This window comes from Monodon monoceros, unplaced genomic scaffold, assembly GCF_005190385.1.
Source record: "Monodon monoceros isolate NGI ecotype Baffin Bay Population unplaced genomic scaffold, NGI_Narwhal_1 Super_Scaffold_6, whole genome shotgun sequence".
In the NCBI taxonomy this organism is placed as follows: domain Eukaryota; kingdom Metazoa; phylum Chordata; class Mammalia; order Artiodactyla; family Monodontidae; genus Monodon; species Monodon monoceros.
Genome location: NW_021703783.1, coordinates 40,090,923 through 40,115,506, shown reverse-complemented (window position 1 = coordinate 40,115,506; position 24,584 = coordinate 40,090,923). Strand labels below are relative to the sequence as shown.

The 24,584-nt window shown below is 52.2% G+C and overlaps 1 protein-coding gene across 1 annotated transcript in view; it reads left to right on the top strand.

Moving 5' to 3' along the window:
- Positions 1 to 23,893, top strand: part of LOC114886160 (keratin, type II cytoskeletal 75-like) — a 32,744-nt gene extending 8,851 nt beyond the window's left edge. Inside the window, 3 exon segments of the mRNA XM_029206711.1 lie at positions 6,024 to 6,244; positions 22,077 to 22,108; positions 23,643 to 23,893. Coding sequence (XP_029062544.1) covers positions 6,024 to 6,244; positions 22,077 to 22,108; positions 23,643 to 23,893 — 504 coding nt within the window.
- Positions 23,894 to 24,584: the final 691 nt, after the last annotated feature.

The window sequence follows — 24,584 nt, the reverse complement described above, 5'->3', positions numbered from 1 at the left end:
GTCCCCTGCATCGGCAGGCGGACTCTCAACCACTGCGCCACCAGGGAAGCCCAGGACTTTTGATTTTAAAAGTGGGGCAATAGGAGAAGGATGAGACCAGATGGTATTTTAACAATAATAGCAAACACACAGTACCCTGTGCCAGGCCTAGGCGTGGTGCTTTGCAGACGTTGACTAGTGTGATATTTGTAACACAGCAGCTCTGCGAGGCAGGACCAGTGTTATCCTCATTCTACAGATGATGAAACTGAGGCCCAGAGAGGCCCAGTCACTTACCCAAAGTCACATGACTAGCACAGGACAGAGCTGGGGTTGAAACCCAGGTGGCAGGCTCAGTGTCCTGAGCCTGCGCAGCGCCAGAGTTATGCTGGAAAACGGAAGGACAGGCATTAGGAAGCATGGGGAAGCTTTAAATGCATCGATGTCACTCATCAAAGTGAGTCATTCAGCCAGACTAAATCCCTGACCCTGATTCCGTTGCCTTCGGGGGCAGTGAGTGGGTGAGGAGCTCCCTTGGAGCCTAGAGGAAATAGGCGGGCTGTCTCTGAGGATCTGGTAAAGTGAGTAATTGCTACCTCTGCAAGTGAGCTGCAGGCAGAGGCCAGGCTCAGAACTCTCTTGGTGAGGAGGGGCTCGGGGTCAGCTGGGATTTCAGTGACTACAGCCAACTCTCAGAACAACTCAGAAAAGACAGCTGTGCCAGCAACAGGCAGCCAACTCTTCGCTGCCCTCCCAGAGGGAACGACTAGATGACGTGAGCTTCCTCAGTAGCAAGATAGAATAAAGGTAGCTTTAAGAAGGACTTCCCAGAGAATGATTCGACACAGGAACAGGCTACTGGGCAGTGGCATGGAAGGTAAACTTGCAAAGTGCATGGAAGGTAAACTTGCTAATGAGAGGCAATGATAAAAGTCATCTGTGTTGAGTGGATGGGGGAGCCAGACGTGTCCAGAGATGGGGCTGGACCTGGTGCCTCCCTAGGGCATTCAGTCGGTGAGACACGGATTTGCCCCCAGAGGCTCCTACCCTCAGGCCCGATACCAACTCCCTTCCAAACCCCACAAGCCCAACTAAAACATTTTCCCCTGCTCATTCCGCCAAATACGAAGAGGAGCTCTCCCTGCAGCCCTCTGCTGAGAATGAGTTTGTTGCCTTGAAGAAGGTGAGGGAGGATGGCCCAGGGAGGGAGAAGGCCCCCTGAGCTGGCCCACTGGGCCTGGGGACACTCAGCCCCTGGACCGTGTCCAAATGTGCCTGCAGCCCGCCCACCCCACAGACCCTGGTGCCAGCCCCACTGACCCTGGGAGAGAGGAAGGTCAGCCTCCCCCGCCCCTTGCAGAAGGACAGGGACTGACCTGGCCTCCACCTCCCAACTCATGTTAAGGGTTGTATTTACACCTGCGCAAGAAGCTGGAGATGTTGCAAATGCCAAATCAAAGCCAAAACAAAGACTCTGACTCAAACTCCCAGAGATGAAAATCATCTTGTTGATCCCTCACATAGATAGCGATGTATTTTCTGGCCTGAGGTCCATAGGGAGCTCTGAGGAATGCATTCAAGGCTCCTTTAACCCCATTGTCTTCAGATGCTTCCCCATCAGAATGCCAGGCCCAGGCATGGGGTCCTGGGGCTGGGGACCCCTCGCTCCATCCTTGGCTTTGTCACCCCTTCCCTTCCACATAAGCCTAAGTGAGGACAGGTGGGTCCCACACCCGCCACCCGCCACCACCTTGCCTGGTGGCCCAGCTGGCAGAGGGGTGGCCCCAGGTTACGACTGTCACTTCTCTGGCCGCAGGATATGGACACAGCCTTCCTGATAAAGGCTGACCTGGAGACCAATGTGGAGGTTCTAGTCCAGGAGATCGACTTCCTGAAAAGCTTATATGAGGAGGTACCTGCAGCCATGCTGCCCACAGGTGGTCAGCCAGGGGCCAATCTCCCAGGGTCCCCACACCCAGGAGGTCAGCCTGCTGCAGTCTCAGATCTCAGAGACCTCCATCATTGTGAAGGTGGACAAAAGCCAGGAGCTGCAGGCGGGCGGCGGCGTTTCCCAGATCAAAGCCCAGTACGACAAAATCGCCAGCCGCAGCAAAGCGCAAGCGGAGGCCTGGTACCAGGGCCGGGGGAGGAGGCTAATGGCATGGGGTGGTTACTAATAGTGGAGCAGAAACCGTGATTCAGGTGGCCCCAGACTTAGGTAATTAGGGCCTTGCTGGGAGGGCAGTCGGTGTCCCTGAGGGCAATTTGATTTAACAAATATTATCATCTCAGTCTTGCCCACCCTATCTGTGAAAGGCACCATTATTACTCACTCACTCATTCATTCATTCATTTATTGAGCATCCATCGTCTGCCAAGCACCGTTCTAGGTGCTGGAGGTCCAGCAGGGAACAGCACAAACAATCCCTGCCTTCGTGTCACTTTCATTCCAGAGGCAGGGGCAGGGGCGGGACAGGCAAGACAAATAAGTACAGTGGATGTATGTTAGATGGACACGTGCTACGGAGAAAATAAATCAGGGTGAAGCGTAGGGAGTGTGGTGTGAATACGGTTTGCAACAGGGTGGCCAGGGAAGGAGGGCCTTACTGGGGTGTGTGGAACCATGAGGATACTAAGGGTCACAGCATGCCCATCCTCAAGGAAACTACAGTGCACGGGAGAGAAACGTGTAACCAGCCAAACTGAGATGCGAGGTAGCATGAAGTGGCCGCTAAGGTCAAGCTGCAGGCCAAGGGAATAGGATGATGGTGGAAGGAACAAATTGTGTCTGGAAAGGCGGAGGCACTGGGGCGTGGTCTGGATCTCGAAGGCCAAGTATGATTTCCATAAGCATGGGGGAAAGGACGTCTGGCTGAGGTGAAGCATGAAAGGAAGCACCATGAAAGAAATGCAGCTGGAGACACAGGGCCAGATCACAGCAGATCTGCAGAGCTGCACCGAGGCCTTTGGACGTTTTTCTGAAGGCAATGGGTACCAATCTCCAGGGAGTGTCCCAAGCAATGCTCTACCCTTTTCCTGGAGATCCATGGTGATCAAGGTGTCAAACCCTGGCCTGACGTCAGCTCCCTGTGACTCAGTCTGTGGTTCACCCACGGCCAGGTTTTGCTCCGGCCGGCCCCTCCTCCAGTTGCTCTCCTGGGCCATTCATCAGTCAGGTGGGCTCAGGAAAAATAACCACAGTTTCCCATCCTCCTAAGTTAGAACCAGAAAGATAACTCTATTATTTAAAAATTGCATTTAGCCGTGAGGATCAGAAATCAATAATAATAATGACAGTTGAAACAAATTTGATTTTTACTTTTTTCTCAAATAATTTGAAAGTAAAGAAGTAGACTGCCCACAGGTGACTCTGGGGTTCTATGTTACCATCAGGAACACAGGCTCCTTCTAGTTTTCTATTCTGTCATTCTTAGCATGGTGCTTTAATCCTCATGGTTGCCCCATGTCCCAAGATGGCTGCGATACCACCAATCTCACATGTTCATTCCAAGCAGGCAGAAGAAGAGAGGGCAAAAGGAACATGACAATTGAATCATCTCTGACTTTAAACAGCTTTCCTAGAAGCCCTACCCAGCAATGGCTGTGCACCTCGTTGAGAAAGCTGAGAAATATTCTCTTATCTGGGCTTCTGTTTGAAGAAGAGGAGAATGGGTATTGGTTGGGCAACTACAGGCTTTTTCACAATAACCAAAGAGAGTGACTTGTGCTTATCTTGTTTTGCATTTTCTATGCAAAACGCTCCCATCCATTATATGCAGAAAATACAAAGTTGGCTAATTTTTTAATCTATTAATGTAATCTATAACACACTATTCGGAAATTAGATTCAATGAGCAAAAGTTTAATAAAAAAGTGTTAAGCCAAGATAGGAAATAATATTGCATTTTGTTTTCAATTGTTTTGAAGGAGAATATACAAACATATTCACCCTGGTGGGGGCAGATGTGCTGTGTCCTCAGTCCTTGGTCTGTTAGGTACCCCAGGCTGAGCACAGAATCTCTTTCCAAGGTCCAGAGCAGGGATGGAGAAAAAAAGGAGGGAAATCCCAGGGCAGAGAGAAAAGGACAAGACACAGAATCACTAAACAGAGAGTTGGGGAGTTTGGAGCTTAGAGGAGAATTTAATAAGCCTAAAGATTCAGGGCTGGAATATGAGAAAGGAATAAGGAATAGCCCAGAAAAGGACCAGAAATGGATAGGGGATGGGGAACAGAACAAGTATGAGAATCCAAAAGCACCTGACCCAGGAAGTTAGGAGAGGAGACACGGGGGACAGTGGGAAAGGGGGCTGGGAGGGACCACAGTGTGGGTGCCCAGGTTCTGACCTCCCTATGTGGTAGTATGAGGAGCTGCGGCTGACAGCCGGGACCCACTGTGACAACCTCCACAACTGCAAGAACGAGATTCTGGAAATAAACAAGCTGATTCAGTGGTTGCAGCAAGACATTGAGAATGTCAAAGCCCAGATGAGGCCATCACAGGGTAACCCGCCATCTGGTCTTGGTCGCGATGGTGGGGGGTCCATCCTCCCTGGGGGCCCAGTTGAGGAGGGAATAAACTTGCGCTGTGTCCCACGAGAGGGAGCGAGCCCTGTCTACAGAAGAGCTGACCCACAGCAGGATGAGCAGGCTCAGGAAACAGTGAGGCCCCCAGCAGAGGCTAGGCAACCTACTGCATCAAGATGGAATAGCAAGGATGCTTCACTAGATGGGAGTATAGAAAAGATGTTCTCCAAGGCCCCTTCCAACCAAAGACTCTAATTCTATGATCCTGAAATTCAAGGTGACCCCGCAGAGTTCATCAACTCAGACTCACTCTCTTCTCCTAGGCTAGTGAAGACCAGGCAGACACTTAAAATCTATTAGTCACAAAGAAATTGCTTGGCTTATCTAGGGGAAGCTCACAGATCTCCTTGAGGTGTTGTAGACAGGAGAACTGGTCCCCATCCCCCAGAGGAACCAGATGTCACAATCCTAGGATGAAACCCACAGCAGATTTGAATCTGACACATAACCATGACTGAGGGAAAAACTCACTCTTCCTCCTGTGTCCCTCCTTTACCCTCCCACCATCACATTCACAACACTTTCTGATACCAGATATGGGGGAAGGGTGTTTCCATACTAACCAGTTCTGCAACACCAGCTGGGTGTTCTACAACTTAACGCACTTCTGACACTACCTACCTGGAGATAGCATCAGATCCCACAGGTTAGGGACTGCCCCCCAAGTCCCACAAGGCTGCCCCCAGTTCAGATGCTAATCACAAGTCCAGGTTGTGTTTCTGACCAATCGGCTATATATTGGAGGTCTCCATGACCCCCCTCCTTGGGTTCGATTAATTTGCTGGAGTCGCTCACAGAACTCAGGAAAATAGATTCCTTTACATCTACGGCTTTATTATAAAAACATATGATAAGGGGTACGGATGAACACCCAGGTGGAAGAGATGGATAAGGCAAGGTATGTGGGAGGGGTGTGGAGCCTCCATGCCCTCTCCAGGCGTGCCATTCTCTCCACACCTCCGCCTGGTCACCAACCTGGAAGCTCTCGGAATCCTCTACTGTTGGGATTTTATGGAGGCTTCCTCTCATAGGCATGATCAATTACTACCTCCATTCCCAGCCTCTCTCCCCTCTCGGGAGATTTGCGGGGTGGGCTGAAAATTCCCAGCTTCTAATCATGGCTTGGTCTTTCTGGTGACCAGCCCCCATCCAGGAGCCTACCTAGAGTCACCTTAATTAAACAAAAGACATTGCCAATACCCAGGAAATTCTAAGGGGTTTAGGGACTCTGTGTCAGAAACCAGGGTCAAAGACCAAATGTTAGAACAAAGGATGATCTTAGTGTGCTTATCACTTAGGAAATTACAAGGTTTGGGGGCGTTCTGTCCAGAAACTGGGGGAAGAGACCAATATATATTGTTTCTAGTTGTCTCACAACGACCATGTTCTCTGTTCTTCTAAGAGTCAGCCCAGGGCTCCAGGGCACCCCGTAATGCCTTTCTGTGCCCTCTCCTCCCAGCGCTGCAAACTGGAGGGTGCCATAGCCGAGGCAGAGCAGCAGGGCGAGGCGGCCCTCAACGATGCCAAGTGCAAGCTGGCCGGGCTGGAGGAGGCCCTGCAGAAGGCCAAGCAGGACATGGCCTGCCTGCTCAAGGAGTACCAGGAGGTGATGAACTCCAAGCTGGGCCTGGACATCGAGATCGCCACCTACAGGCGCCTGCTGGAGGGCGAGGAGCACGGGTCAGTCAAGGATGGGCACCAGGGATGTCTGTTCTCCTGCCCTCTGCTTGCTGTTGCTGCCATTGCCCATCCCACAGTCGTGGAAAATCTAAAACAGCACGCAGACCACAGGCCCTCCTCGTTGACAGGGTCCACGGAGCAGGCAGAAGCGGTGGGGTGCCGCGTGCTTCTTGGTCTCATTCTCTGATGCAGTTCCCTTGTGTCTCCTTTGCCTCCCACCCCCAGGCTGCATGAAGGTGTTGGGCCCGTGAAGATGTGTGAGTAGATGAGCCCTCCCCAGCGGTTCTGGGGTCTTGGGAGCTGATCGACCCATAATAGACCACACTGGCCCCTGCCCAAACCTCAGCGTGCTTCCCCCACCCCAAAGGAAGAGTTCTGTTTGCCTGGAGCTCCTGGAGGATGGAAAGGCTCTCCCTCAGAGCTACCCAAGTCTATGGGAGTGAGAATCAGGGGCAGACATGCAGCGTGGTCCCAGTGCTTCAGGGCCCAGAAGCTGCAAGGAACCATATAGACAAGGGGATGCTTTTCTGGAGAAAGAGGATTTGAAGCAGGCTCAGACAAATAGAAAGAGAGAGGGTGAAGCAGAAGATAGGGCTCTGGGGCAAGAGGAGAGACACGTGGGGAACTGCTAAGCACTTTATGTGGCCAGAGTGAGAGACATGGAAGTTGGTAGCTGGGATGGGAATGTCCTTAGAAGTGAGCTGCAGCAGGTGGGGGCCTGGCCTGGCCGAGATGTTTCAGGGCGGGGCCCTGAGTATCCCTTCCTGTTCCCGCAGCTGTGAACAGCTCCAAAGGCACATCCTCTACGAGCCAAGTGTGGTCAGCACACCCATGTACTGTCCAGGGGACACCAGTGTCCTCAAGAGCAGCAGGGGCTGCAGCATCGTGGCTACCAGTGAAATCTACATCCCCTGTGAGCCCCAGGGGCTACTGGGCTGTGGAAGCAGGTGGAGCTTCAGCATGAAGCTAGGGGCTGGGGGTGGCTCCTCCTGCCACAAGTGTTAGTACAGCCCCGGAGGCTAGAAGCCCAGGGGACAGGGCACCAGCCCCCAGTCTGGATGTTGTCCCCCTGCCACCAGGGTTGAAGACAAGGCTGTTCCAAAATCCCACCTTCCTATACTGATCGAAGTTTTCCCTTGGGTTTTCTCCGTGAGCCGCCCCTCAGGTATCTTCAAGAGTCACCTTTCACTTAGCTGTGTGCAGACCCTGCGCTAGGTCCTGGGGTCGGGGTGGGATGCAAAGAACAAAAATGCATCCGCCGTATATCTGGACCACTGACAGTCAGGCTCTAGTGCGGCCAAGAGAATGGCAATGGCCCCCAAACACTTCTCTTCCCCATGAGAAGGCCAAATGGGCACATCACAGCTCTGCTTTGTGGATCGCCCCATGGAACTTTCCCCACAAAGCCAGCCTCCCCTGACCCCGGGACATTCGCCTCCTCTCTTACCTCGGTCTGTCATGCGCCTGAAGAGTGAACTCCTTTTAACACCCACCTAATACACGCACTATTACAAACATGAAAATACCCCCAAATCCCATTCCAAATTCCCAAGCCAAGTGCCAGGATTTCAGCTTCGCTCGGGACCTGTCCATGTTCCCCTCAGTTAGCACACAGAATCAAGAGGTGGTCTTTGGGCAGTAGATTTACCTGCTCAGGTGCGTTGAACTGGCGCTATAAAAATACATTTTTTCCTGAGCTCACAGTGGCAGCTGACGGCTAAGAAATGCCTAGCACAAAGGCAAGGGGACATGGAGTATTTACTGAACAAAGGGACAAAGGAATCAGCCCCACCCCTACCCTCTGCACGTAGCCAACCCTGCCCTGCTCCCTCGCCCTTGAGTTCCTCTTGCTTTGGGTCTGATATGAATGTGCTTTCCTGGCTGCAGTGGTACGGGGCTGCCTCAGCACACTTGGAGGCCCTGACTCAGGGGCTGCGAGGGGAGGGGAGGTGCTGAGCTGACCCCACCTCCCCAGAGCACAACCCCTCCTCCCAAACTGTGCTGCATCTGCAGAAGCCCTGCCCACCCAGGGGTCCACGTCTCTGCCGTGAGCCTCTGGGCTTGTCTATTGCCAATCAACTGACTGTTCCCAGGCTACAGGAATCAGGATTATTGGCCCTGCTCTGTGGAGGACAATGAGGCTGAAGGGGAACTGATGGGCAGCTTTGGGGAACTGGGGGCTGGTGCGGGGTGTGGGGTTGGGAGGGGAAAGAGAGGTTATTATACAAAAGGGAAAACTACATATGAATGATTGGCAAGTGGCCTGTGGAGTGAGTGTGGAGCCATACAAATTCCACTTAAAACCTGCACATCACACCCCAATAGTTTGCAAGTCACCTGCCACGTTAAAAACCACAGCCCTATTCCCCACAGGCCTCCTCACCACATGGTCCCCTGCATATGTGCTAGAGAAAGTCTGTCATGTCTGTACTCGGCAGCCTCAAAGCCTGGGCTCTGCCTCCCCAGCCAGGTCCCCAGGCAGGGCAGGTGCAGGCCTGGGGAAAGCAGGGAAGATAGGCAGCAGACTGGCTAGGGCGGGGCACCTCCTAGCCTCCTCTCCCTCTCGGGAGCCCCAAGACCAGGAAATGAGACTTGGTGGCAGCGGTTCCACCCTCTGCCTGGCCCTGATACCCTCCCTGTTGCCTCACTGATCCCCTGTAACAATCCCCCCACTACAGATGCCCCCTTGTGGCTCCCCTCTCCTGAGCGCTGGGGTGCAACTCCTCTTCCCCCACAGCCCCGCATAGGGCATCTCTTCTGTGCCAAGCCTTGCATGAGAAGCTGGTGATACAGAGGTGACTACAACATGCTCGGAACCCTAGAGCGCCTCTCAGCCTCACAGAGGAGTCATAAGCAGTGACAGCCAGAGAGAATGGAAGCGACAAGGAAAAGCAACTTGTAATTATGCCAGGCACGGAGATCAGAGAGAAGCTCACAGAGAGGGTCACAAGGACAGGGTCTGAACAGACAAGGGTTACTGACTTATGGGCAGCATATTAAAAAGAACCCACCCACTTGCTTTTTCATTCACTCAATATAATATTTATCAAGCATCTGTTATGGGTCAGACCACCCAAGGGCTGGTGTCTCTGTGGTGAACAAGGCAGCCCCAGTCAGGGCTGACCTACCAGTAGGGACAGTAGACACAGTTCCTAGAGCCCATGGTAGGGACCATAAACTGGTGCAGCCACTTTGGAAAACAGTCCGGCAGTTCTTCAAAATGTTAAACATAGAGTTACCACGTGACCCAGCAATTCCACTCCTAGGTAGATACCCAAGAGAAATGAAAACACGTCCACACAAAAACTCGTACGTGAATGTTCATAGCATCACTATTCACAAGAGCCAAGAGGTGGAAACAACCAAAATGTCCATCAGTGGATGAATGGATAATCAAAATTTGGTCTCTCCATACAATGAAATATTATTTGGCCATAAAAAGGAGTGAAGTACTAATACGTGCTCCAACATGGATGAACCTTGAAAACATGAGAGAGATAAAAGAAGCCAGACACAGAGACCACATATTCTATGATTCCATTCATATGAAATTCCAGATTAGGGAAATCTACAGAGACAGAAAGCAGATCCGTGGCTGCCTAGTGGGCTGGAGGGAAGAGAAGATGGGGTGGCGGGGACAGCCAAAGGTTCCTTTTGAGGCGATGAGAACATTCTAAAAGGGACTGGGGTGACGGTTGCACTTATCTGGGAATATACTAAAACCACTGAATTGTAATTTTCAATGAGCGAATTATATGATATGTGAATTATATCTTAATAAAGCTATTTTTAAAAAATGGGGCCCTGGCCCCAATCCATGCCCCTGGGGCTTACAGCCTACCTGAGGGTACAGACCCGGAACAGGAAATTACAGATGTCAGGCTTATTGTGAAGGAGGACATAACTGAGGGTCCTACCCTGGTCACAGGCCTTGGGAAGATCCCCAGAGGAGGGGGCAGGCAAGCTGGATCCCAAAGGCCAGCAGGACTGAGGGGAAGCAAGGAAGCCCAGCAGGGGCTCCAGGCTGAGGGATCAGCAGCCGTGAACCAGAGCGTGCAGCGCCAGACGGGTGAGGGCCGGTGACTTTAGGGATGCACATCCACACCCAGGGAAGGAGGGGGTGGGACAACGGGGGCCTCATGGCCTCCATTCCCACTTGAAGCCCTGTCACTCTGGACCTGGCCCTAGAGCCAGCTAAGCTCCTTGCTGGTTAAGCACTCAAAGCTCTGAAAACTACAGGAATGTCCTGGCCTGCAGTCAGCAGAAACAGAGATGACAACCGGCCACCCACCTCTGTCCCAAAGATGACTACCCAAGGCCCAGGAGGCACTCCAGTGGAGTAAAGGAGGAGAAGGAGAGAAGATTCCCCCACCCTCACAATGAGGTGGGCTTGAGCCTGGCGACCATCCCTTTGGGAATTCCCATCCTAGAGTGGCCCAGGCCCCAGGGGAAGGGAGACTTGTCTGGAACCATCCACTAGGCAGACTCATCCCAGTAGTGAGGGCACCCCAGCTCAGTCCTGGACATGAGCTACAGGCCCCGGCGCGCCCTTCTAGAGCCTCCACCAAGGCATCCCCCTCAGTGCTGTGCAGCCGTGCCCCCATTCTCCCCCTCTCTCCAGGGAGGAGGTGACTCTAGGCAGGCAGGACAAAAGTGCCTCCCGGTGGTTCCCTGGGCGGTTCACCTCCATTACCTGGGCAAACATCTGAGTTTCTCCCAGGACCCACCCTGCACCTATAGGGAGGATCAGGCCCCGCCCTGCTCTCGGAAGGAAGGGAGAGCCGACTGCTGGAAGCCAGAGCCTCCCCGCATTCCACTCGGCCTCGGGAATCCAAATCCCAGCCCTTCCCAGAGCGCCCCCATGAGGACAGGTGGGGAACAGCCCAAAGAGGCCTGGGGCGGGTGGGAGGACCCTGAATGAAGCCCCTTGTTTTTGTGTCTGTCTCCCCCGAATGTCTCCCATTTCTTGTCCCTCTTCTCCCTAGGAGAGCCTTCCTTGCTCCACTGTGCCCTCCCTCAGATGCCCTCTGCCCTTCCCCTGGGTCCCAGGATCCCTTGCTCATCCGAGTCCCATCAGCGGCCCCAGGTGGACCCACTACCGCCTCTCTCCCCTTGGGGCTCGGATTGGGGGAAATGGCTGCAGAAATGGAACTGGGGGCAGAGAAGGGGTACTTAGGATCACTGAATCTGGTAAAAGGAAGAGGGCTGCACCCAGCAAGTATCCCAGCACCTAATCTTGATGTCGGGCTCACATCACACCCAATAAAGGTTTGTTGAAGCAAACCGACCTGCACGCCTGCGAGCAGGTCACCTGTCACATTTCACCCTGACAGGTGATAACTGTGTGGGCAAGTGAAGAATTTGGGCTAAACCTGAAAAAATCATTCTGCCTGAAAGGGTGGGGATGGGCTCAAGCAAGAGGGGTGCTTTGACTCTCCTGGGAGGTGTTTAGATTCTATCCAAGCATCACTAGTCTGACAGGGCAGAGGGCTCTCTCCTCATCGCCCCCCTCCTTCTGCTGGGGGACCCCTGAGCTTCCCTTCCCACCAGGGCAGGTCTCAGCGTGAACACCTCCCAGTGAGTGCCTCTCTCCTGTGCAAACTTGTCCCTAGGCTAAACGGAAACATTTGAAGAAGGTGGCCTTAGCAAAGCCTTCTCACCATCTGGATTTCCCTGTCACCCTCCTCCCCTCCCACAGGCATGCACACACACACACACAATCACACACACACACACACAGCGCAGCCACTGTGCACCCAGGGTTCACAAGCTCTGCTCAGCCAACCAGGATGGCCCCTTCCCCTCCCATCCCCCCCTCCCCGCCACGCCCCCGCCCGCCCCCCCCCCCCCCCCCGCCCCAAGCAGTTAGCATCGGGATGAGCCAGCAATCTGTCTACACTAGCTCAGCCAGCAGATCTCAGGATTACATCCAGACCAACTCTCAACAGGAAGCAGAAACTGTCAGAGCAGCAAAAGCCCCAGCCCAGAGCTGCCAGGACAACTCCCCTCTCCCCACCTGCCACCCTTTAAAAAATGGCTGAGGACTGTGTTTTGCATTGTCCGATGGAATAACGCCTCGGAAGCATAAACTGCTGATGGCGACAGCCCGTCTCAGAAAGGGGTTGTGCGCGACTGGCCTCAATTACCGCCACCCCGCCTGGGCTGTTAGGGTTGAAGGAAGCTGAACCACAGGACAGCCCCGGGAATGGCTGGTGGGGTAATCATGCCACAGCCACTGGAGTGGGAAGCGGGTGGGGTGCTGGACGGGAACAGAACTGACGGCTTACCAGTGAAAGGAGGATTGTGCAAAAGAGAGGGGAAGGGGGCAGAGAGAAAAAGAGGGGGACGGAGGGGGGAAAGAAATGATGACAATAACCACACCAGGCTCCACACAGCATACACTCCAAACATTTTCACGTGTAACTCGCACGTACTGTGCAGCAGGTATAATTCCATTTTACAGATGAAGAACCTGAGGCTTAGAGAGGTTAAACAATTTCCCCAGGTCATTTGTATACCATGGAGGGCGAATGTTGCACAGTGATAATAAAAGGCAAGCAGACTTTTAGTTGGGTGTATTGTTGTTTTTAAGTTCTCTACAGACACGCACCCCTGACTGCCTGCATCCAGGGTGTGCCACTACCGTGCCATTCCCATGCCACTGCCCAAGGTCACACTGCTGACTGATGGCAAAATTGGGATTGAACCCAGTTCCATTTGACTCCAAGGGCTGTGTCAAGTCTTCTGTTCCCGGCCTGGCACACTCAGTGGTGTCCTCTATGCCATCCCTCCTGCTCCCCTCCCCTTTTCTCCTCCACAGGCGTCCCCCATCCCCTTCCCAGTCACCTGGATCCCCTTGCCTGGCCTCAGTGGAGGGGGATGCCCTTTCCTCCAAGCGGCCAGGCTCACACCCCAAGAGGCTGGAGCTGGAGGGCAAACTGGGTTGACCCTCTCTGAGCTCTTGGATTTCTGCACCATCCTCCTCAGGGTCATTCCTCTCCATTTTGGAGACTAGAGTCTCCTCTTCCTGAAATACTTACAAAGCCAAATGCCCAAATTCCTCTTCTTTCACCCCCTGTCCTTTCTCCCTTTTTCCTCCTGCTGTTAATCTTTGCGGTGTCTTCATTCATTCAACAAAACCATATAGCATGCCTCCCACATGTCCCTGCTATCCTAAGCAGGAGACACAGAGGAGGAAAAAAACACACAACAGTGCCTGCCTCCTGGAGCTTATATTCCAGCCTGGGAAGACAGGTGATAAACAGCAAATCCATGCAGGAAAGGACCTCAGACTGTAAGCACTGCTAAGGAGAAGAGGAAGCGGGGAGGGGGAATAGAGAGTACACAGGGGAGGGGGCTTTAAAGAGGGGGTGACCCATGAGCAAAGAACTGGAAGAGTTGAGGGACCCGGCCATGTAGCCATTTGCAGGAAAAGAGTTCCCAGCAGTAAAAAAAAACAAACAACAACAACAGCAAATGGGAAGGCCTCTGATTAGGAGTTTTCCTGCCTGTCTGATGGACACACAGGAGGCCAGGGTGGCTGGAGCAGGATGAGCAGTAGGACGGATAGAGGGAAGTGAGGTCAGTGAAAGAGGAGAGCAGACTATGTAGAGTCCTGTGTGGCATTTACTCTGAGTGGGATGGGAAACCACCAGAGGCATATGAGCTTAGAAATGGCATGATCTGACATGTTTTTAAAGGACCATTCTGACTATGGTGTTGAGGAAAGTCAGAAGGGGCAAAGGAGGAAGCAGGGTGACTAGCTGGAAGGAGACTTCAATAGACCCTGTGAGGAGTGATGGGCTTGGACCAATATGGTAGCAGTGGGGTGATGAGAAGTAGTAGGAGTCCAGGTATATTTTGCAGGTAGAACTTGCCAACGGATTGAATGTGCGATATGGAAAGAGCTGAGGAATAAAGGATGACTCCCAGATTTTTGGCCTGAGCCACTACAGGGATAGTGAGCCTGGCAAGTGGAACATATTTCATAGGAACAATCAATCGGGAGAACAGCTTTGGATAGATGAAGGTTGAGATACTAATCGATATCCAAGTAGAGATGTGGGGGCTTCCCTGGTGGCGCAGTGGTTGAGAGTCCGCCTGCCGATGCAGGGGACGCGGGTTCGTGCCCCGGTCCGGGAGGATCCCGCATGCCGCGGAGCGGCTGGGCCCCTGAGCCATGGCTGCTGGGCCTGCACGTCTGGAGTCTGTGCTCCGCAAAGGGAGAGGCCACAACAGTGAGAGGCCCCCGTACCATAAATATATATATATATATATATATACATGTGGGGCACAGAAGGGATGCCTGGGATAGAGATACACCTTGGCAGTCATCAGTGGAAAGATGGTATTTAAGTCATGAGGCTGTACGCTGTCATGAAGGGAACAAGTATAGATAAAGACATGAACAGGTACAAGGGCTGAGCCCAATGATGCTGTGGTGTGTAGAGGTCAGGGATATGAGGATAAACTGGTTGAGAAAACTGAAAAGAAGCAGTCAGTGATATGTATAGAAAATCAGGAGAATGTGGTGTCTGGAAACCAAAAGAAGAAATTGTTTTAAGGAAAAGGGAATGATCAACTATGTCAAATCCTGCTAAGTTAAATGAGAGCTGGGAATGGACCAGTGATTTTAGCAACCTGGAGGTCACATGCAACCTTCACAAGAAGTATTGTGTTATTATTATTTTTCTGCTTCTCCCATTAGACATACACCTGATAGCTGGGTCTGTATAAAACAGTAGTAAACTAGGAACAGAGGAAAACTTCCTCAACTTGACAAAAAATATATATATCTACAAAAAAACTACAGCTAACATTGTACTTAATGGTAAGAAACGTGAAGATTTCCCACCAAAAATCAGGAAAAAGGCAAAGATGCCCCCTCTCACCACTGCTTTTCAACATCAAACTGGAGGTCCTAGCTAATGCAGTAAGACAAGAAAAAGAAATCAAAGATATAGAGATTGGGATGGAAGAAAATAGTGAAGACCTGAGATGGATAGCTCCAGAGAAAAGCACATATCCCCTTCCAAGTAGAATCCCAAGTGAGCATCTAGTCAAGCACAAGTTCCCCCAGGCACAGACGAGTAGGACAAATCATTTCACTCTCTAGAATAGAAAAGGCAAACATCTGTCTCTGGGTCCTGAAATACCTGCGATATTGATTAACAATGATAATGATATCCAGTGACTTAGAACTTTTCATTTCCTACCCGGATGCTTATTGCTTGGTGTCTCTCCCTCCTAACCAAAGATTCATCAATAATGCAAGGAACCTGCATAGGCAGGACTATAGATCAGCCCTAATGTGTATTTTGGGGGCTCAAAATTATGTGGTTAACTTTCCACACAGATACATGGCCAAATCATACATAATTTTGGCCTCAAACTATGCCACAAAAGTATTGGTTGGTAGAAGTCCTCAAGATTAATCTCCCCCCAACACCAGGAGGATAGAGACCATCTTTTTATCTCTGTACCCTCGGCACCAAGCACATTACCTGAGAGAGAGTAACTGGTAATTGTCAAATGAATAAATGAATGTATGAATGAATGGATCTCCTTTGAGTGTCTTAAATCAGACATGTATCTACACTACCCGAAATGAGCTTTAGTGACAATTCAATTTTTATGTAAACAGTCAAATCAGATCATAGAGGTTAGATAAAACACTGCAAAATATTTTTGGACTGTTTAATCCTCCTACAGGAATGCAACAAACTGTATTCTTACCATATCATTTCTTACTTAGAGCTATGAAAACCCTGCCTGTCTTCTGCACACCCCCATCTATTGAGGGTGTTATCTGTATAGCTGCATCCCTTGCAGCTTCTTGCTGGAGCAGTTACCATCCTAACTTTCTGGTGGTTAGCCACACTTACTGTGGAAAGTCTATTGGATTTATGACCAAAGCAAATTAAGGTCCCCATAATGGCAATAGTGGTGGACTTGTGGAAGAAGTAGGACCATAATGTTTACGTGTTTATATGTTTTTAATGTTTATAGGTTTGATGTTATGGCCCTGATTCTGAGGAAAATAGGTGTGTCTGAGATTAACTCATTGTGAAGGAAGTTACAGGCTGGAAGATTTTCTGCTAACTACCCAAGCTCATAAATGCTTCCAAATGGCTTTTTCCATTTTTATGGGGCCAATCCTCAGATCCCCACACACATAAAAGTGCTTAGAGGGATCCACTGGCCTCAGAGGGCCTCCCAGCTCCAGCTCCCCCTGCTCTGCAGTCGCTGCTTGCCTCTCACCCAGGACACCATCACATCTTGCCGCTCTGACACAGTCAGCTCTGGTCGCCATGTGGGCAGCTTCAGCTCTTGCTCAGCAATGCCCCCCCAGAACCTGAACCACTTCCGGGCCAGCTCTGTCTCCTGCAGGAGTGGGCCCCGCTTCCAGGGTCTTAGCAGCTTTGGCAGTCGGAGTGTCATCACGTTTGAATCGTGCTCACCCCGGATAGTAGCTGTGTGCCCTCGGCCCATCCGCTACGGAATTGGCCTTGGTTCTGGCAGTGGGATGGCCTTTGGCTTTGGTGATGGGAGCGGCGCTGGTCTGGGGTTTGGAGCTGGCAGTGGCCTCGGCTATGGCTTTGGCGGCCCTGGCTTTGGCTACCAAGTTGGAGGAGCTGGAGTGCCAGCAGCCCCGTCCATCACAGCAGTGACTGTTAACCAGAGCCTGCTGACCCACCTCAGCCTGGAGATTGACCCTAATGCCCAGAGGGTGAAGAAGGATGAGAAGGAGCAAATTGAGACCCTCAACAACAAATTGCCTCCTTCATCGACAAGGTACTTGTGACAGCTCAACCTCTGGGTCTGGGATGATGCGAGCTAAATGCACTGAGATGTTCTTTCCCTTAAGAAGAACTGGTCCAGACCTAGGGCATCGACCTTGACCCCAGATCCTTCAGGCACCAGCCAAAGACATGGCGGTATGATTTCTGGGTCACTCTGCTGCGGAGCCAGGACGAGCCCGAGGAAGCGCTGCATAGAGGGATAGATTAAGACAGTGGTGGTGTCTTCTGGGGGAAGGAGGAACATCCAGCCAAATCTGAAGGCATCTGAACAAACTAAGACCTACCACCTAGTCACTTAGAAATATCTCCCAAACAGGCTAGAAACACTAACACCTCCACCAGATGTTGGCTGGTACAGGTTTAAGAGGTTTTATCCTTTGAGATCCTCATGCTCTCTTTGAAGTTTCCATGGTTTCTGAGGCTGAGTGGCCACACCTATTCAGGCTTAAAGAAATGGAGAATGGAGTTGAGTAATTTTTGTACAAAGCAAAGAATTCATACCCCTCCCCCACCTGGGATATCCAGATTCAGCTGAGTCGCCTAGATTGAGGGAAACAGTAGGGAATGACCACTGGTGGTCACTGGTCTTCAGGCTGATGAGAGGAACAGGGAGGTGGAACTGACACAGCCCCAAACCCCAGACCGTGTCTCCATGAAGTGGGGATGCTCTATTGTGTCTGAGATTGGAAACTCACCTCTGTGAGCTTCATTTCACTCCGAAATGAGGGGTTGGAGCAAATGGCCTCTATGTTCCCCTCCAGCTCTATAAGTCTCAGCTGATGGAATTTCTGAGGTGATGGGTATGAATTATGACCTGAGAATTCCCACCTCCTAACACCACATCCCAGCCCAATGTACTTTACTCTGCTCCTCATTCCCTGCTAGGGATGGCTGAAATCAGTTTTCAGATATAGGCAAACCCCAGCTCAGGTAGAATCGATCTCCAACTTTCCAGTGAACCAGCCCTCACCTTTCTCAGAGGGTTGAAAGGGAACTGGTTGAAGAGCTTTGGTTCCAAAGCTTCTGTTTGTAGATAAGCCTGGTTGAGCACGAGGAGGGGTTGCAGACCTGCTCTGCCAGATTCTACTGAGTTAGAGGAGGAGCTAAATTCAACAGGGGCGGGGGAACGATGTCACCACAGGTTTAAGTCACCTCTGGCCATCTGAGCAACGTTGACATACAGGTAACTATATCAAGCACTTCAATTGCCATGTCTTTGCCCCTGTGGATTTAGGTGCGGTTCCTGGAACAGCAGAATAAGCTCCTAGAGACCAAGTGGAACTTCCTCCAAGAGCAGAAATATGCCAGGAGCAACCCGGAGCCCCTCTTCGAGAACTACATCACCAGCCTGCAGAGACAGCTGGACGTAGTGAACAGCGAACGGGCCCGACTGGAGGCTGAGAGGAACAACATGCAGGATGTCCCTGAGGGTTTCAAGAAGAAGTGAGCGGCTGCTGGACTGTACTGACCTAGGATGGGCACGGGCTGGTCCCCAAAGCAGCAGCCAAGCTTGGATGAGAGCTGCCGGAAGGATCAGGGTTGAATGCTGGTTTCAATTCCCAGCCTGAAGACAGGGGTGGGGATGTGATATGTATGGGAGGAGGAGGCCCTCCATGGGTCCTGAGGAGAAAGGAGACTTGGAATTGGGCATGGTTGTCCCTAATCCTGCCTGTGAGCATGGGTGAGTTGACCCCAGAAAAAGAAACTCTCTGGTTTTGAGAACAGTGCCTAAGTCCGGCCACAAATAAGGTCCTACTTCCTCTAAGTGCAGTGACCCTCAGGCTTTTCCAGCAGAAGAGCCCAGCAAAGGTCCAGATTTTCAGACCCCACATCCAGTTTGAGAAAGTAAAAGGGATTTGGAGAAACCAAGGGCTGTGGACTCATAAAAGGTCTTAAAGATGGGACAGAGGGGATGAAAACATGCAGATGGCAACGGGGAGCCAGGCTCCTGGACGGAGCAGAGAGGTCACAAGAGGTGGTAACTGGGGAGCTGGGAGTAATCGGCTCTCAGTTCAGAGTGAGGACTCACCCTCTTCATCCTTATCATCCACGTATGAAGAGGAGGTGGGACTCGTGGCCAACGCTGAGAATGGGTTTGTGGCTCTGAAGAAGGTAGGGAGAGCAACAGGCCCAGGCAAACTTCTCCTCCAGACAGGCAAATGTTCTCGCAACTCCAGGACACTGCCCGGGCAGCCCTGTGAATACTCGCACACAGTGGACCCCCTAAGGTCACAACCGCTTCCCTTCGAAGCTCTGATTTGGCCTCCAGTGACTTAGGATTGGGTCTTCATGAGAGCAGAGGTCTGAAGGGATGACATTTGAAGAGTCTTGGATTATCCAGACTCTTCTTGCCTCTAAATAAGCATCAGAAAATGTCCAGCATCCCTGGGGGTTTCATGCTATATAAGGGAGAAGAACAAGAGTCACTAAGCTGTATTTCCACCCAATGACTTTCCCATCTGTCCCACTTGGCCTGGCCCTGTGGGAACTGGCCTGGTCTTCCCACCCACCTCCAGAGCCTGCCAAGGTGGGGAGGTTAAACAGTGTGCAAGTAATGAGCATTTTATCCTTCTCTCTTTGATACAGGATGTGGATACAGCTTTCTCAAATAAGTCTGATCTAGAGGCCAACGTGGATACCTTAACTCAGGATATCAACTTCCTGAAAACCCTATACATGGCGGTAAGGGGTCATCCCCTCTGAGCTATCCAAGGAGCTCAATGTGTGGTCTGGACTCCCTGGGGGATTCACTGGACTAGTGTATTTTCTAACCTTTGGTATCATACATCTTTCCTCCCATCAAATCTATATCCTCTATATGTTGATGTATGTACAAGTGGAGAAGGTAAGGGGAGCAGGCTTCTTAGCAGCCTCACTCAGGTCTATGAATCAACTCCTTGGATCCATGAGCCAACTTCTTGTTGACCAATCTCAAGACTGGGGTCTAGGAATGTCACTTCCTATCTACTGATGAGAAGACCCTGGAAAACTGATTTTCTAGGAGATGTAAGAAAAATTGTGTTACCTAATTAGTCAAATGAACTAGCGATCTTTTGCTTCTCTTTGGTCTGAAATGGTCCCAATCAGAGCTAAATGGCTGGCTCTGAGTGGAAAGGCTGAAGAAAGCTCCCTCTGGGGCCCTCACCTTGCAGGCCAGTTCCCAGGCCTCCCCCAGCCCCACGCCTGGTTCTATTAAGGACTTGGGATATAGGGATTCCTAGACCACCATGTTCTAAAATATTGTCAGCTCTCAATGATCCAGACTGGCACAGCCACTGTGTGGATAAGCCAAAGAAAGTTTAAGCTTTAGCATGGTCTCACTCCTCTCCGCCAAGTCCTTAGGCCCCCATGGTTTTAATAGTCACCTAAGAAGTTAAGATGTTAAAGGAATGTCTCCTAGTATATAACAAGGGTTTAAAGTCAAACTGAAACGGTTCTGGGCCACCTCTTTTTCTTTGCTTTTGGTTTGGATGATCTGCCCCATTGCTTTGCTCTGAACAAACAAGCAATGCTCTCTCCCCCGACCCCGCATCCTGGGGACCCTGTGGCAGAGCCCTGGTCACTGACGGGACTCTGAGCCCATCTGTCTCGCTGATCCTACAACGCAGGAAATCCAGTTGCTGCAGTCACACACCTCTGAGACATCAGTCATCGTGAAGATAGACAACAGCCGGGACCTGAACTTTGATGGGGTCATCGCCGATATCGAGGCCCAGTATGAGGAGATGCGGGTGACAGCTGGCCAACACTGTGACAACCTGCGTAACACTCGGGATGAGATCAATGAGCTGACCCGCCTGATCCAGAGGCTGAAGGCAGAGATCGAGCACGCCAAGGCTCAGGTGGGCGAAAGAAAGGAGAAAAAGCCCCACAGGGAGGACAGGCAGGGCCCCAAGCTTTGGGGAGCCCAAGTCTGAAGATGTGGGGGAGGCCACCAGGACCCAGAAACATAGGAATAAAAGAATTAGTCCAGGAAGACTTCCTGGGGGAGGGAAATGTGGAACCAAGGAAAGAGTCTCCCATGTAGAAGGAAAGACCTGGGGCTGACTTAGAGGGGAAGGTGAGGCAGAAAGAATGACTTTACTCTCTGGACCCCATTGGTCTTAGAGCAGCAGAAATCAGTAAGTGCAAAATCAGTGAGGACAGAAATGGAAGATAAGCAATGTTCTGCTCCCTGGTGACGTCAAACTACAGGATGACAACCCCTGGGAAAGCATCCTCCACAGGCTCCATCCCTGGCTTAGCACCATGCCATGTGCTCACTCACAGGGGGCAGAGTTTCTAGTCTGACCTGAGGATCCGCTAGTCCCTGCCAAAGCCCACCTGCAAACTGCCCTCCCCCAGCACTGCAAGCTGGAGGCCGCTGTGGCCGAGGCAGAGCAGTGGGGCGAGGCAGCCCTCAGCGACGCCAAGTGCAAGCTGGCGGAGCTGGAGGCTGCCCTGCAGCAGGCCAAGCAGGACATGGCACGGCAGCTGAAGGAGTACCAGGAGGTGATGAATGTCAAGCTGGCCCTGGACATCGAGGTCGCCACCTATAAGCGCCTGCTGGAAGGCGAGGAGAGCCACTAAGTGCTCTCAGTGCAGCAGGTGGGAGTGGGGTCAGACTTCCGGCTTCTAGAAAGACTAAGTGGGGGAGGGAACTACGTGAAGAATTGCTGAAATGGGCACTCTCTAGGGGTAACTATGTTTTCTGCAAACCTTAGGCGGGTTTGCCCTTGGCAGGGGTTTAGAAGATGGCTCTAGATCTGTGCCTCTCAGTGCAAGCCTGTAGACGGGCTGCACCAGAATCACAGGGAGTTCTGCTTGATTGGTTAGCTTGTTTTAAAATAAGAAAGAAAGAAAAGAAGAAGACATTCCCTCAAATATTTTGATTCAATAGTTTTGGGGCAGGGATTAGGAACGTGTCATTTTTCAAAGCTCCCTGATGCTTGTGCAGCCAAGGGTGAGAACCACTGGTCCACTGAGCCCTCTGATAGCACCTAGGTTTTCAGGGAATGACACCTTGTGAACTTGTTTCTTTCTCTCTCCAGGATCTATGAAGGTGTTGGACCAGTAGACATATGTAAGAACCTTCAGTCTTTTCCTCTTCACACATTTCTCTCCTGGGGCCCTTCAAATGTCCTTTAAACTCAAGCCCACATTGGGGTCAGGAGCTCATGGCCAGACTGGCCATGACATCCAGGGGAGCAGGGACCATCTGGCCCCTAAACTGAGAGCATCCCTTTAGCTGAGGTCTGAGACACCACCAGAGTCTTCCTCCCTGGAGCTAAGCAATCACAAAGGTTTGCAGGGCCTGGTAGGTGGGAGAGGGTTCCAGAAGACAGTCAGCCTTTTTGCTTTGGGTGGTCTTGTCCTTCGAGGGCAAAGACCAGAGGAGGAATGGAAAGGTCTATGCCAGGGAGTTCCCTCCCCTCCTGATGGCAGGGGATGGCAAGGCTAAACGCAAGTCCCCTTGCTGCTGCTGCGGCTACAGCCACCAAACAAAGCGCTCAGGACCTGTGCTGGGCTCTGCAGGGTGGGGACACAAAGAAGGTGAGACCCAGCCCCTCCTCTCCAGAATTATAATCTTCTTGAGATGGGTCCTATCCACCGTCAACCTAATCCTCAAAACCCCGGGGGGAGGAATAGGCACGCACAACCCCCTTTTACTCGATCAGAGAAAATACAGGACTTGCCAGAAATCACAAAGGTAGTCAGTGGCACGGCCAGAATTCAAACCCAGATTTCTGATCCAAAAGCGCAAATATACACAGCTGTGTATGCTAAACCGGGTGGGTCACAGATGGCAGGAAGGATTCTGGTGAGAGGAGAAGGAAGATAGGGAGGCCGTCCACCCTGGGGGCTGGTCTAAGCAAGGTTTAATCAGATTAGCGTCCTGGGTCATGGAGGTGTGCCCAGTGAAGACCAGAGGGCTAGAGAGCAGAGCCATCAGTGGGTCAGGAGGAACGAAGGACTACCTTTTTTTTTTTTTTTTTTTTTTTTGCGGTACGCGGGCCTCTCACTGCTGTGACCTCTCCCGCTGCGGAGCACAGGCTCCGGACGCGCAGGCCCAGTGGCCACGGCTCACGGGCCCAGCCGCTCCGCGGCATGCGGGATCCTCCCGGACCGGGGCACGAACCCGTGTCCCCTGCATCGGCAGGCGGACTCTCAACCACTGCGCCACCAGGGGAGCCCAGGACTACCTTTTTGATGGGCAATGTGGGGACCGCCAAGGAGCATGATGTCATTGGAGGAGAGAAGCCCTGTGGCTTCATAGAAGCTACTGGCACAGCTGCTGGGTAACCCAGATCACTACCCGCCTCACTCAACCCAACCTGACTTTGGCCGTTATAAATGGTGGTGGACTTATGGCTATAGGCCAACACCTGGGGAACTGGCTGAATTCTTCCATTTTAGTCCGAATGTTTGACTTCAGTGGAGTCACAGCCTTTGAGACACCCAGACAAGAGAAGGGAAAAGTGGGTACTGACTATGTAGACAGTAGGAACTACTCGGACCCAGGCCACTTCCCCTGCTGCCACCGCCCGTCCCTCCCCCCACCCCCAGTGGGAGGTGGAGGATGAGGCAGCCTCACTGAGGGTTTCATCCTCCCACAGCAGTGAGCAGTTCCCGGGGCGGCCTGGTGTGCGGGCCCGAGCCTCTGGTCACCACCTGCAGCCTCTCCCGCGGCGGGGTCACCATCTCGGGCCGCAGCAGCAACCGGTCCAGCGGCTTCTGGAGCTCGAATGTGGGCGGGGCCCAGGTCGTGGGCGGTGGGGACCCGCTGAGGGCGGGCTTCCGGGGAGGGGAGCTCCGTGCTTGTGGGCGAGACCTGAGCCCCCAGCGTCCCCTGCCCGCTGCCCACTGAAGGCGGCTTCAGCAGCCACGGCTCCAGCGTCCACTTCGTGTCCACCACCACCTCGAACCGAGCGCCGGCCAGCCACCGACCAGGAAGAACCATCTCCACGGCTTCTGCTTCTGTCCCCAAAGTGCCCGGACTCTGGGCCGAGGGCGCTCTAGGTACCCATCCTGCCAAGAAGCCAAGGGCTGCTGCTCTGCCTGGCCTGTGTCCTCTGGGGGGATTTTTTTCACCACCTAGATGCTCCATCCACAGCCCCAGCGGACTGGCCTCTCCCTGACTCCCAGTTTCCTTCCTTTGGGTCACTCCTCACCACCCAGCCCAAAGACCTCAAGAAATGCAGATTCAATGCAATTACAAAAATCAGCATGTTGGTCCTAGCTTTGGATTAACTTAGAGAATGGAGAGCTGGCTGTCCACACAGCAGGTGTCCTCAGCCACCGTCCTCTGCTTCCCTCCCCTTCCTTTCCCTGGCAGGAGAAGGTCCTTTCCTTCTCTTCCTGACCCAGAAGGATCCACCGTTTTTGGTGGGCCAAGGGATCCCTGAGTCCCCAGAGATGGTTCTTCTCCGAGTGGCATAGATCCTAGCTGCTTCTCTTCCTGGGGTGCTGGTGTAACCCTGGCATGTGAGTCCAAGAGGTGGGTGGGTGCTGGTAGAGAGATGGACCCTGCAACACTCCACGCCCCTGCTGGTGGTGTG